Source organism: Ranitomeya variabilis, chromosome 1 (genome assembly GCF_051348905.1).
Source record: "Ranitomeya variabilis isolate aRanVar5 chromosome 1, aRanVar5.hap1, whole genome shotgun sequence".
Lineage (NCBI taxonomy): Eukaryota > Metazoa > Chordata > Amphibia > Anura > Dendrobatidae > Ranitomeya > Ranitomeya variabilis.
Window position 1 is genome coordinate 750,711,447 of NC_135232.1, and position 13,633 is coordinate 750,725,079.

Consider the following 13,633-nt stretch of genomic DNA (forward strand, 5'->3'; position numbering starts at 1 on the left):
TTTTTTGACCAAGAACGAGAGGTTTTGCTCAAGAATATCCCTGTATTTCAACATTTTTAAACAATGTAATTTGAAATAATGTAGACAGACTGATAGGGTTGATGGTTTTATTAGATTTATGGTTTTATTAGGTTTAATGTGAATACTTTTAGCGGAAAAAAAACGTGAAGAGGCAGGAGAGAGAAAAATGTAAACGTAAAATACTGTATCTGATTTTAGTGCTATATTTAAAACCATATCATTTAAAGAAAATTACCTTACAACCCGAAGTGATTTTGAGCAACTTGAGTTCATAGATGCTCGTATCGTTGAGTCTTAAAAAAAAAAAACAAACAAACAAAAAAAACCCCTACTTTTCCCCACAAAAATGTTTTAGCCGCACATTTTTAATTTTGTAAAGGGTAACAGATGAAAATGGACCATACAATTTGTTGTGCCATTTCTCCTGAGCACGCAGATACCCCATATGTGGTGGAAAACTACTGTTTGAGTGCACGGCAGGGCTCAGAAGGGAAGGAACACTATTTTAGATGGAATAGGTTGCCGACACCATGTCACATTTGAAAAGCCCCTGACATGCCAAAATAGCAGAGGCACGCACAAGTGACCCCATTTTGGAAACCACATCTCTCAAGGAATTAATGTAGGAGAGTAGTGAGTATTTTTAAGTTTGCACACACTGCAGCAGGAATTTTGGCCCACTCCTCCATACAGATCCTCTCCAAATCGTTCAGGTTTTGGGGCTGTCTCTGGGAAACTGTTTTAGCTTCCTCCAAAGATTTTCTATTGGGTTCAGGTCTTGAGACTGACTAGGCCACTCCAGGACTTTGAAATGCTTCTTATGGAGCCACTCCTTAGTTGTCCTGGCTGTGTATTTCCGGGCTTTGTCATGCTGGAAGACTCAGCCACGACCAATCTTCAGAGCTGCTACTGAGGGAGGGAGGTTGTTGGCCCAAATCTCGCAATACATGACCCCATCCATCCTCCCTTCAATATGGTGCAGACTGTTTGTCCCCTTTGCATAAAAGCACCCCCAAAGTAGGATGCTTCCCCCACCATGCTTCACGGTTTGGACAATGTTTTTAGGGTTGTATTCATCCTCCTCCTTCCTCCAAACAGGGCGAGTGGAGTTGATACCAAAAAGTTCTATTTTGGTTTCACCTGACCACGACCCTTCTCCCATGCCTCCTCTGGATCATCCAGATGGTCATTAGCGAACTTCAAATGGGCTTGACATGTGCTGGCATAAGCAGGGGGACCTTGCATGTCCTGCAGGATTTTTCTTTATTCTGGAGCTCTCTAACTTATTTTGCCGCTGATGGAGCTGTATGGCAGCTTGTTTTTTGTGGGACAAGAGGAGAATCTCAGCCATACCATTTTTATTTCCATTTGACTTTTTGATCACATTCTATTCCACTTTTTGTTCAGCGGTATGATGAAAACGAATTTTTTTTGCCACATTTATTTTTTTTAACGGTATTTACTGAAGTGGTTAACTAATATGACAGTTTTATAGGTTGCGTCGTTCCTGAAGCAGCGATACCAAATGTGTACTGCATTTATTTTTTCTATTACATAACTATACTGTATACATTTATTGGTTTAATTTTTTTTTATTTTGTTTTTAAATTTTAAAAAAGGAAAAAAGTTACATACACCAAGAAGCACCATTCACTTTCGCTTAGATCTCGAACAAACCAGCACCACTTCTTCATCTTGACAGCCATCATTTTTATTGGATATGTACACACAATATATATACCTTTATAATATATTTTTTCTAATACATAACCTTTCAGAAAGACAAAACTAAATGGTGGAACCAGTACAAATATGTACATACAGTGCGCATGTGCAATGTATTCTTATAAATGTAGAGTTTCTAGGCATCATTCTCACATACACAATGCATTAGCTTCAGCAGACATAAGAAAATACTGTATAACCCCTGTAACTGAACTAGGGGACTACTAAACCTCTTATGAAAATGATCAAACTGCAAATACTAATTAAATGATGATTTCAGAAGTGCCCTGGAATGCTCTCTTGTGCAGTCCGAGTAGAACTGCTCACACCAGTGCCAAATGCCACAAAAATATCCAACAATCTCCTTAAAAATTCTAAAGTGCTTGTACAATCCATACTACGTTTACAGGCAACATCCCTTTATGTGAATCTTCCACCCTCTTCTGAGCACAGCCACTCTCCAGACTGGAAACTGCAGTTTCCCAAGTAAACTTGATCTGGTCTCAGCAAACAAGATATTTACCTAAAATAAAACACAGAAATATAACTCAGTAATAAGAAAAAATAATTTGTCACCTCTGAAAATGCACACACACCATACATGACTCCCCCAATAATGATCAGCTCATTTTAGAATGCTCTTCACCAATCCTTCTGCTACAGTTCATTAAGGGGACCACGAATGCCAACATGTAGCATGACATACTGAAGCAGAGCATGATCCCCTCACTTTGTAAACTGGGCCGCAGGACAGTATTCCAACATGATAACGACCCCAAACATACCTCCAAGACGACCACTACCTTGCGAAAGAGACTGAGGGTAAAGGCACTGGACTAGGCAAGCATGTCTCCAAACCTAAACCCTATAGACTTATAGAGCATCTGTGGTGCATCCTCAAATGGAAGGTGGAGGAGCGCAAGGTCTCTAACATCCACCAGCTCCATAATGTCACCATAGAGGAGTGGAAGAGGATTCCAGTGGCAACCTGTGAAGTTCTAGTGACCTCCATGCCCAAGAGAGTTAAGGCAGTGCTTGAAAATAATGGTGGCCACACAAAGTATTGACACTTTGGGCACAATTTGGCCATTGTCACTTAGAGGTAGTTTAGTCATTAATGGCTGTGTGCGGAGTTACTTAGAGGACACACAAAATTTTAACAGTTGTACATTGACTACTTTGCATGAAAGGGTCATCTTCAGTGTTACCCCATGAAAAGATGCGCCACATTAAGAAGCACATGCATTTACACACCTTGGCATACTATCATAGTAACATAGCAAGGCCGAAAAAAGACATTTGTCCATCCAGTTCAGCCTATATTCCATCAGAATAAAGCCCCAGATCTACGTCCTTCTAAAGAACCTAATAACTGTAAGATGGAATATTGTTACGCTCCAGGAAGACATCCAGGCCACTCTTGATCCCCTCGACTGAGTTTGCCATCACCATCTCCTCAGGCAAGGAATTCCAGATTCTCACTGCCCTAACAGTAAAGAATCCTCTTCTATGTCGGTGGAAAACCTTCTCTCCTCCAGACGCAGAGAATGCCCCCTTGTGACGGTCACCTTCCTTGGTATAAACAGATCCTCGGAAATTTATATTTGTATTGTCCCCTTATATACTTATACATGGTTATTTATTAGATCGCCCCTCAGTCTTTTTTGCAGACTAAATAATCCTAATTTTGCTAATCAACGAGGGCATTAATCATTGTGTGAGGAATCTACTGCCACGCTGAATGTACTTGGGCAGGCAAATTATGAAGATCCGCTGCTGGTAAAATCCTCAGGCAACCATTTAAAAACCTCATTGATAGCATGCCAAGATGTGTGCAAGCGCGTGTGCTTCTGAGCATGGTGATCATACTCATTTCTGAATGAATTGAGATGTTTTAAAAAGGTTATTTCCATTTGTTTTCGTGATTTGCTTATCATTACCATGTCTATTCATCCTGTAATTTCTATAATTCCATGACTTTTCCTTTTTGGTGTTTTAATTTCAATAATCATATTATACCTTAAAGATGTCTAGTGAACATTTTTTTCTTTGTTGTACTCGTTTCCAACTGTAAAGCTGTGTTCCCACAATCAGGAATAGTAGCGTGTTAGACGCAATGCATTTGCGCCGAGTCTATTTAATGCTGCGTAAACACACTCACGATGCGGGTTTGTGAGCCGCAGGGTGTCAATTTCTGTAGCGGAAATGGTAGTCTTTGCTGTGTATTTTGACCAATAGAATGTCATTACATGCAGTAAATCTGCATGTAGTATCAAACAAGAGCGGTAATTAGAACACAGCGTTTTGGACATAGCAAAAACACGTGTAGTTCAAAACGCTACCATTCCTGATTGTGGGCACGTAGCCTAATTGGGGCATCCACAGGAGCCACAGTTACAAGGGAAAACAGCCCCTTTGCTGTGCATCACTGCCAGAGCTGATCTAGCTATGCACCAGTGCTGTGAAATCGGGAGTCGGTGCCCATTTTGGTGCAGTCGGTATAAGATGGATAGACGCAGACTCTTAAAATATATAATAAATTGGGTACAGTCACACAATGCAGTAAGTGCTGAATATTTTTTCATAGTAATTTGGAAAAGTTATAATAATAATAATAATAATAATAATAATAATAATAATCTTTATTTATATAGCGCCAACATATTCCGCAGCGCTTTATAGTTTAACAGTTTCAAACAACAATCATAGGTAACAATGTTAACAATACAATAATAAAGCAAAATAAGACGACCCTGCTCGTGAGAGCTTACAATCTACAATGAGGTGGGGGAGATACAAAGTAGAGGTGTGTATTTACAACGATGTATTTACAATGATGGTCCAGCCATCTTCAGGGGGTGGGGGATAGATGGAGATAGTGAAAGGGCTACACACACACACACACACAAACATAAAATGACTTTGATTAGTTAATGTGGTAGGCAGCTCTGAACAAATGTGTTTTGAGGGAGCGCCTAAAACTATGCAAGTTGTGGATGGTCCTAATATCTTGTGGTAGAGCATTCCAGAGGATTGGCGCAGCACGGGAGAAGTCTTGGAGTCGGGAGTGGGCGGTACGGATTAGTGCCGAGGTTAGTCGAAAGTCATTTGCAGAGGGCAGCAGTCGGCTAGGCCGATAGACCGAAATGAGGGAGGAGATGTATGGGGGTGCCGCACTGTGGAGAGCTTTGTGGGTGAGAACAAGAACTTTGAATTGTATCCTGTAATGAATGGGCAGCCAGTGTAATGACTGGCGAAGAGCGGATGCATCTGAGTAACGATTAGTCAGCTGGATGACCCTGGCTGCTGCATTAAGGATGGACTGGAGAGGGGAAAGTCGAGTGAGGGGGAGGCCAATTAATAGAGCATTGCAATAGTCAAGGCGGGAATGGATCAGGGCAACAGTGAGGGTTTTTGTTGTCTCCATGGTAAGAAAAGGGTGGATTCTAGAGAGGTTCTTTAGGTGTAAGCCACCCAGACAGCGCGCCTGCTGCCGGGGTGTTATTATGGTGCCACCCACAGAGAGGGAAATGTCAGATTTAGGGAGGTTAGTAGATGGCGGGAGCAGAAGGAGTTCAGTTTTGGAGAGGTTGAGTTTCAGATAGAGAGCGGACATGATGTTGGAGACTGTAGACAGACACTCAGTGGCGTTCTATAGTGCAGCGGGGGTAAGGTCAGGGGATGACGTGTATAGTTGTGTGTCATCAGCATAAAGATGGTACTGAAAGCCAAATCCGCTGATGGTCTGTCCAATTGGGGCAAGGGAGAAGAGAAGGGGGCCAAGGACTGAGACCTGAGGTACCCCAACAGTGAGAGGAAGAGGAGATGAAGTGGAACCAGAGAACAGAACACTGAAGGAGCGGTCAGAAAGATAGGAGGAGAACCAGGAGAGAGCAGTGTCCTTAATGCCTAGTGACTGGAGCCTAGAGAGTAGGAGAGGGTGGTCAACAGTGTCGAAAGCTGCAGAAAGGTCGAGAAGAATGAGCAGAGAGTGGTCACAGTTACATTTTGCTGTCAGAAGGTCATTGGTCACCTTGATGAGTGCAGTTTCTGTCGAATGTAGGGGGCGGAAACCAGACTGTGAAGGGTCTAGGAGGGAATGAGTGGAGAGGTAACGGGTAAGGCGGGAGTAGATCAGGCGCTCCAAGAGTTTAGAGATGAAGGGGAGATTGGAGACTGGTCTGTAGTTGTTTGTGCAGGATGGGTCGAGGGCGGTTTTTTTTAGCAATGGAGTAATGATAGTGTGTTTGAAGGAGGAGAGGAAAATGACAGAGGAGAGGGAGAGATTAAAGATTGTAGTTAGGTGAGTTGTGACAACTGGAGAGAGACCTGGAGGAGGTGTGAGGGAATGGGGTCGGTAGTGCATGTAGTCGGACGAGAAGAGGAGATGAGCTTGGAGACTTCTTCTGTGATGGGATCGAATGTGAGAGTGAGCCAGGGGAGATGCAGGGAGGGATGGGAGTCATTGCACTTGGTGTCTGGGAGCGGATTTCCTGACGGATATTGTCTTTTTTCTCTATAAAGTGGGAGCCCAGGTCATCAGCACAAATGTCTGTGATAGGATCTTGTGCTTTTGGCCTGAGGAGGGAGTGAAAGGTGTTAAAAAGTTTCTTGGGGTTGCTGGATAGTGAGGAGATCAGGGTGGTGTAGTAGGTCTGTTTGGCGAGGTGAAGGGCAGAGTTATAGGTTCTTAACATAAATCTGAAGTGTGTGAAGTCTTCTGCTGTGCGTGTTTTCCTCCATAAGCGTTCAGCACTCCTAGAGCATCGCTGGAGAAATCGGGTTTGCGATGTGAGCCAGAGCTGTTTCACTCTGTGTTTGGAGGTTCTGAGGGTGAAGGGAGCTACTTGTTCAAGGGTGCTTCTAAGAGTGTCGTTGTAGTGATGTACAGCCAGATCAGGACATGAAAAAGAAGAGATTGGGGACAATGATGAGTGTAGGGAGTCTGAAAGTGTATGAGGGTTAATGGCATGTAGATTTCTAAATGTGTTGTAGGTAGGAGAGTGCTGGGGTGGGGGAGTAATTGTGAGTGTGAAGGATAGAATGTTGTGGTCAGAGAGAGGAAGAGGTGAGTTATCTAGGTAGGAGATTGAACAGAGCCGGACAAAGACCATGTCCAGGGTATTACTGTCTTTGTGTGTTTCAGAGGTTGAGAGCTGTGAGAGGCCTAGAGAAGTGGTTAGTGATAAAAGCTGGGATGCAGATGTGGAAGTGGGGCTGTTAATGGGGATGCTGAAGTCTCCCAGGATAAGGGTTGGAAGTTCTGAGGACATGAAGTGCGGCAGCCAGGCTGAGAAGTGGTCCAGGAAGTGGGTGGGTGAGCCAGGGGGCCGGTATATGACTGCTACTCTAAGGGAGAGGGGACGAAAGAGCCTGATGGTGTGGACCTTAAAAGAAGGGAATGAGAGTGATGGAACTGGGGGTATAATCTGAAACGTGCATAGTGGGGACAGGAGTATGCCGACTCCACCACCAGGTCTGTTTGTCTGTTTGTGGGTCTCGGGGAAGGGGAGAATTGTAAGCCACCATGAGAAATGGCAGCGGGGGAGACAGTGTCAGAGTCCTGGATCCAGGTTTCAGTGAGGGCCAACAGATTCAGAGAGTTGTTCACAAAGTAGTTGTGCAGGAAAGGAAGCTTGTTACATACAGACCGTGGATTCCAAAGGGCACAATTGAAAGAGAGAGGTGAGGGAGTGCAAGAAATATTAATAAGGTTAGTATGGTTTTGATATGAGGTAGGGTAGCGCTTGAGGTTAGGGGACTGGGGTTGGGGGAGATGTCCCCCAAAAATCAGTAGGAGTAAGAAGATACAAAGCAAGTAGTTTTTGGAAGTGTATGAAGTTTTTTTGTGCAGTGTGTTTGGGCAAGATGGGCTGAGGTTTTCCAGGAAGGTGAGAAGTGCATTGGAGCTGTACATGGGAGAGGGAATGAGAGAGGAGCTGATGTATATGAGTCGTGATGGAGGGGGGATTGGGCGGTGAAAGTGGATTGCAAGGGAACATAGGAGGATAGGAATAAAGCACATTGATAGAAGGGAGAGCAGAGTGTGGGTTACCTGACTCCTGCCCTGACTAACTGCCATGGAGTAACTGCTGTATCACGACGCTTATCTTCGTGACGCATTCCTTCTGGGACGCTTGCGTGCACCCCTAAGGATGGTTCTAAATTTATAGTCCAGACTGCTGGGTCAGAAGAGATGGATTGTGGGACCAGGGTGGGGATAATTTGGCAGCTGGGGCCAGCACTCCAGGGGGTGGTTAAATGATCAAACACATTGTGGCTGGCAACATGCTATAACACCTTCACCTGATAGTATCTAGAGTGGCTACAGTAATGGATATACATCAAACTGGTATAATTTGTTGCATTGTACGATTTACTCAATCATTAAGCAGGCACATTAAGGGTACTCTCACACAGTGGCACTTTGATCGCTCCGATGGCACGATCCGTGACGTTGCAGCGTCGCTTGATTATCGCTCCAGCGTCGTAGACTGCGGTCACACTTTGCAATGCACGGCGCTGGAGCGATAATTTCATGACGTAGTTGCGATGTAGAAGTCATACGGGACATTGGGAATATCATGCACACCTTTGTTACACGCTGCGATCATGCCGCCACAGCAGGACACTTGACGACGAAATAAAGTTTCAAACGATCTGCTACGACGTACGATTCTCAGCGGGGTCCCTGATCGCAGTAGCGTGTCAGACACAGCGATATCGTAACTATATCGCTGGAACGTCACGCATCGTGCCGTTGTAGCGACCAAAGTGCCACTGTGTGACAGTACCCTAAAATATGTTGCTAGATGGTAGAGTGGCAGATGACAGACAGCAGACAGAAAGCAGATGAAGTGTATACCATTAGAGTCTATAGCAGCAGATGAGACAGCAATCAGAGGTAGGAAGTTGCACCATTTGAATATGTTGCAGGAGACAGCAAGCAGAGGGACTTTATACCATTAGAGTCTATAGCAGCAGATGAGACAGCAATCAGAGGTAGGAAGTTGCACCATTTGAATATGTTGCAGGAGACAGCAAGCAGAGGGACTTTATACCATTAGAGTCTATAGCAGCAGATGAGACAGCAATCAGAGGTAGGAAGTTGCAGCATTTGAATATGTTGCAGGAGACAGCAAGCAGAGGGACTTTATACCTGTATGAAATATGAAGTGTCCTATAAATGTTTGTTCTGTTCTGGATCTGAGGATCTCGGCTTTTAGCCGAGATGAATCTGTGCTGCACTTTATGTGCATGCCCAGCAGTGAAACTCTTGGATAAATAATATTCATTTGATATAGCCCTCTCAGTGGGTTTTTCACACCAATCCAGTTCCTTAAAATATGGACACCTTGAGTTTAAAGCCTTCTTTGTTCATTATAATAAAATATACAATCCACATCGCATCCATCCTAAACTACTTTCTCCCTGGCTTCCTCTCTTTACTTTGCCCCTCGCACCGTATGGTCTCCTATAAAAGGAGCTACTCCACTTCAATTTTGTTTGGTATTGACATACACTGCTAACAGTACACAATACAAAGGACCAAGACACAAGAGGACTGGGAGGGAGGTAGTAAAAAAAAAAAAAACGAACAAGAAGTCTTGTTGTGCCCACAAATGGTCCCAAGGTGCCCAAATTGTCTCAAATGCATTCAATATGCAAGTTGTGTTCCATGTGAAAATATTGCAAATTCTTCCGAGATCTCTTGGCGAGAGGGAGGGAATACCTGCTTCCAGTAACAAACTATCAAACACCTGGCAGCCATTAATAAATGCAAGAGAAGGATGAACGAAATTCTACCCATGCGTCTAAGAGAAATGTTGAGGAGATAGACCGATGGGCCTAAGGGAACCACTTAATAACACCGCCTGAAATCTGACTTGACTATCACCCAAAATGAAGACAATTAAACATCTTCTGGTCATGTAATAGAGAACCCACTGAAGACCCAGCAGGTACCCAAAATTTGGGGATTCCTCTTATTAAGAAGTTATGAAGGAGTGGTACCATGACATGGGAATATTATATTGGTTTTCTTTACATAAGGTACACATTAAAGTTATAGTGGCTTTAGTCCAAATTCTCTACCCAAGGAGGACTGCCATCTAGTCATATAGGAATGTTTGACAAATGAGGCCCCTTGAGATAAGTTCATTATCCTAGAAATATCAGATCTCAACCTCTTAGTGGACGGGCCTCTCCTGTATATCCGTTCAAACTCAGTTGGGGATGAAACTTTAAAAGGAGCCAAAGATAGATGTTAATAAATGATTGATCTGTATGTATGGGAAAAATTCACGGTTGGTAACAGCGAAATGAGGTTTCATATGTTGAAATGTGTCAATCGCCAATGAGTTCCCATCGACCATATCCGCAAACCTAATAGACTGGCTGAAATCCACAGGGGAACCATTGAGAATTCTAAGCTATTTGGTAATAAGGGTTGGTAGATGAATGATGCCATAGGGAAATTCATAGATGAAAGATTAAAACATCTTCTGTAGGCGAGCCAGATATCTCTAGTAACCTGCATTGGTCCCAGAAGCCGAGTAGACATCATAAGTTATCGGCCAGACAATTAATAGGAGTTTGGATGAATAGGCGCTAACCATAGTTTCTCTATTGCTGGCCATTTTTTATAAGCCCACAGAGAAGCCAAAGGTGAGATTCCTCTCAGGTGAGTGGCCATTAAGCTCACTTTTGATGTATTGATATGAGATAGAGGAGCTCTGTAGATATAAGACAAGAGTTACAAACTTATGTCAGAATGAGCTCACTGACTGATGCAGAGTTAACCCATTCTGCAGCCAGCTATGTACTGTGAAACATATTATAGAAGCCAATTGGTTTAGAATTGTAATGGAAAAACAATTGCCCATGAAGCTAGCCACTGCATGTAAAAGAGACTCCTGGCTGGTCATAACTGGATAACGTTATTAGAAATGGTCGTCCGTTTACAAGGTTATCTTCGGCATACACCTCTGTCCACCTTACATTCTGTATACACACAGTGTACAACATCTAACAATCCAGTTTTTTGTGCTTGAGTAATATGAGGAAAGTCATAAAATGTAAAAAAAAAAATATAATAAAATAAAATGTATAAAAGTAAAGATGTAAGGAAAAATAGGAGTAGCCCATACAAAATACATTGCATCCTTTTCTGTTGCCATGAGCTTCTCCTGAACTTCATACAAATGTTTTTATCTGGGTCAGCTAATAAATTAGGAGCTAGCCATATGTTGGCCTGCAGCATTTTTTCTATATATTGAGGATGGAATATTCCGTATACACCTTCTTAGGTAGCATAGAATATAACAGCAATCATATCTATATTCTTTGTTAACTATTTAGTGCACGAAATCAAGAAGAGATTTTAGCAAACTTCAAAGTGCAAAATGCTGAAAAAAATCATTACCTGCTGCAAACCTTTTCTTGACCAGCGACATCCTATAACCTGATCCAACAAGCTCTATGTCCACCCCAGACAGTGTGCGACCCTCACATGTGAACTGTGCCGCAGCCGGAGAGGGAGTGCTGCAACTACGATGAGGCTGCCAGCGGGCATACAGCTTCCCGTAGCCTGGAAGATTGAGCAAGGTCAACACACACACACACACACACACACGTACCATATACAGGTTTTTTCAGGTAGTATTTTACAAAAAATACACATGTTCACTGCAAACTAGCAGAGCGGATAACTGTATAAAAGTTACCCAAATGCCCCATTATTTTACGTATTGTCTGTTTAATATCCCTTTACCATCTTTTTCCTTGCCAGGTGACGGGTTGGGTATTTGCCACAGCAGTCTTCTCTCCGAGCTGGGAAAACAAAGAAAACTAATTTGTTTGTTGCCAGATACATGTTACATTACTTTACCAGGACACTGATGCAGATTTAGACCTCTGCACCTTTCAATGGCCCAGATTTACTAACAGTTATTAATTGAGTGTGCAGGAATAAGAGGTGCCAAACTAAGAAATGCACACAACTTAATAAATTCACTGCATTTCATCAGTGACGTGCCCCTTGTCAGGGACCGTAGCAACATTTCTGGTATAAAACTGCCAAACCCCAAACCCAGCTTCGCTCATTTTGCCTGAGCTACCTGTAGTGTGAATATGTCAAATGTCGCAAAGTTTTGGGACAACTCTGAGATGCCCAAGAATCTTGTGACTTTTGGTCCAGATTTGGGCTAGTTTTCTGGAGGAAACACTTTCTTTAATTATTATTAACACGATTTATTTATTTATTTATTATTATTATTTTTTTTTTTTTTTAAACACAGAATTTTTTCTCCACCCAGGCTGACAAACCTATTTTTATCTGTACGCTGTATTACCGCACTGTTATTGTGAACTGTTAAGCAAGCTGAAGATGAAATGATCTCTAAAAGAGTTAAAGATGACATTTCATTTGTATTTTAGGCATGTGACAAGGCTCGTTAAAGGGTCAACATTGACTTGTAGGATTGCTACCTTCCAATAGGTGGCACTAGAGTTCTAGCTCTCTTCCTCTCTGAAGAGACAATTTGCATAATTAGTGTATTTTAGGCAAAAATACATATATTGTCATTTTTTACATTTTGAAATTTACAAAAAGGAAAATGGGCCAATGCAAAACTTGGGCACCCTTAGGAGATTACACAGCCACAACACGTGAGGATTGCCTGTTTGTTTCACAATCCCCACATGTGTGGAGGCTGTCGAAGAGCTGCAAATCATGCAGCCACAGAGACTTGAACATAATATATGAGCACGCCCATATGCTCTGATGACACCAGAGCATGCTCAGATAAGAGGTTATCTGAGCATGTTCACTCATCATTAGTGTTCAGATAACTTTGACCCAAGTTTCAGACCTTAATTAGCCCGTTAGGGTTATGGCTTGTTCACTATCATCATTAGGAAAGGCCAGGTGATGCAAATTTCCCAGCTTTATAAAAACCCAACCTCCTCTAACCTTGTGCCAAAAAACAGCAATAGAGATGAGCGAGCATGCTCAGGTAAGGCGTTTTCAGAGCATGCTCAAGTGCTGAAAGAGCATCTTCTGTGTGCTCTAATACCATGTTTGAGTCGCAGTGGCTGCACGGCACGCGGCTGTTCGACAGAGGCAACACATGCAAGGATTGTCCAACAGGAAATCCCTGCATGTGCTGCGGCTGTCGAACAGTCACGGCGACACATAGTATTACAGCACACAGAAGATGCTCTTTCAGCACTCGAGCATGCTCCGATAACACCTTACCCGAGCACGCTCGCTTATTACTAAAAAGCAGCCATGGGTTCTTCTAAGCACCTGCCTAGCACTCTGAAAAGGAAAATGGTGGAGGCCCACAAAGCAGGAGAAGGCCATTAGAAGATAGCAAAGCGTTTTCAAGTTACATTTCAAACTGAGGAAAGGGCAATTAAGAAATGGCAGTTAAAGAGACTCTGTCACCTCAATTTGGCAGGATATTAAAGTGAGTTGTTACCGGTCAGATGGGCGGCGTATCCTCGTAAATTCTCCACCCCGTCCGTCCCTTTTTTCCGCAATAGTTTAGTGCATAAGAGTATGCGTGCGCCATAGTTGGCACGTGCGCCTGCAGTCTTCGGTGGCGCACGCGCAGTATGCTTTGCCCTACTGCGGGCAAAGCCGAAAACATTACTGCGCATGCGCCCGCGTACTATGTCCCGGAACACAGCAAAATACTTCCGGAACATAGTGCACGGGCGCATGCGCAGTAATGTTTTAGGCTTTGTCCGCAGTAGGGCAAAGCATACTGCGCGTGCGCCACCGAAGACTGCAGGCGCACGTGCCAACTATGGCGCACGCATACTCTTATGCACTAAACTATTGCGGAAAAAAGGGACGGGCGGGGTGGAGAAATTACGAGGA

The 13,633-nt window shown here is 43.3% G+C and overlaps 1 protein-coding gene across 10 annotated transcripts in view; it reads right to left on the reverse strand.

Moving 5' to 3' along the window:
- Positions 1-1,716: 1,716 nt before the first annotated feature.
- Positions 1,717-13,633, reverse strand: part of FCHO1 (FCH and mu domain containing endocytic adaptor 1) — a 143,384-nt gene continuing 131,467 nt past the window's right edge. For all 10 annotated transcript variants that reach the window (XM_077270493.1, XM_077270437.1, XM_077270474.1 and 7 more), the window contains 3 exons: positions 11,519-11,577; positions 11,171-11,335; positions 1,717-2,269 (listed from right to left, as the gene is read on the reverse strand). In XM_077270493.1, coding sequence (XP_077126608.1) covers positions 2,250-2,269; positions 11,171-11,335; positions 11,519-11,577 — 244 coding nt within the window. In that variant the 3' untranslated portion in view covers positions 1,717-2,249. The remainder of the gene's footprint in view (positions 2,270-11,170; positions 11,336-11,518; positions 11,578-13,633) is intronic.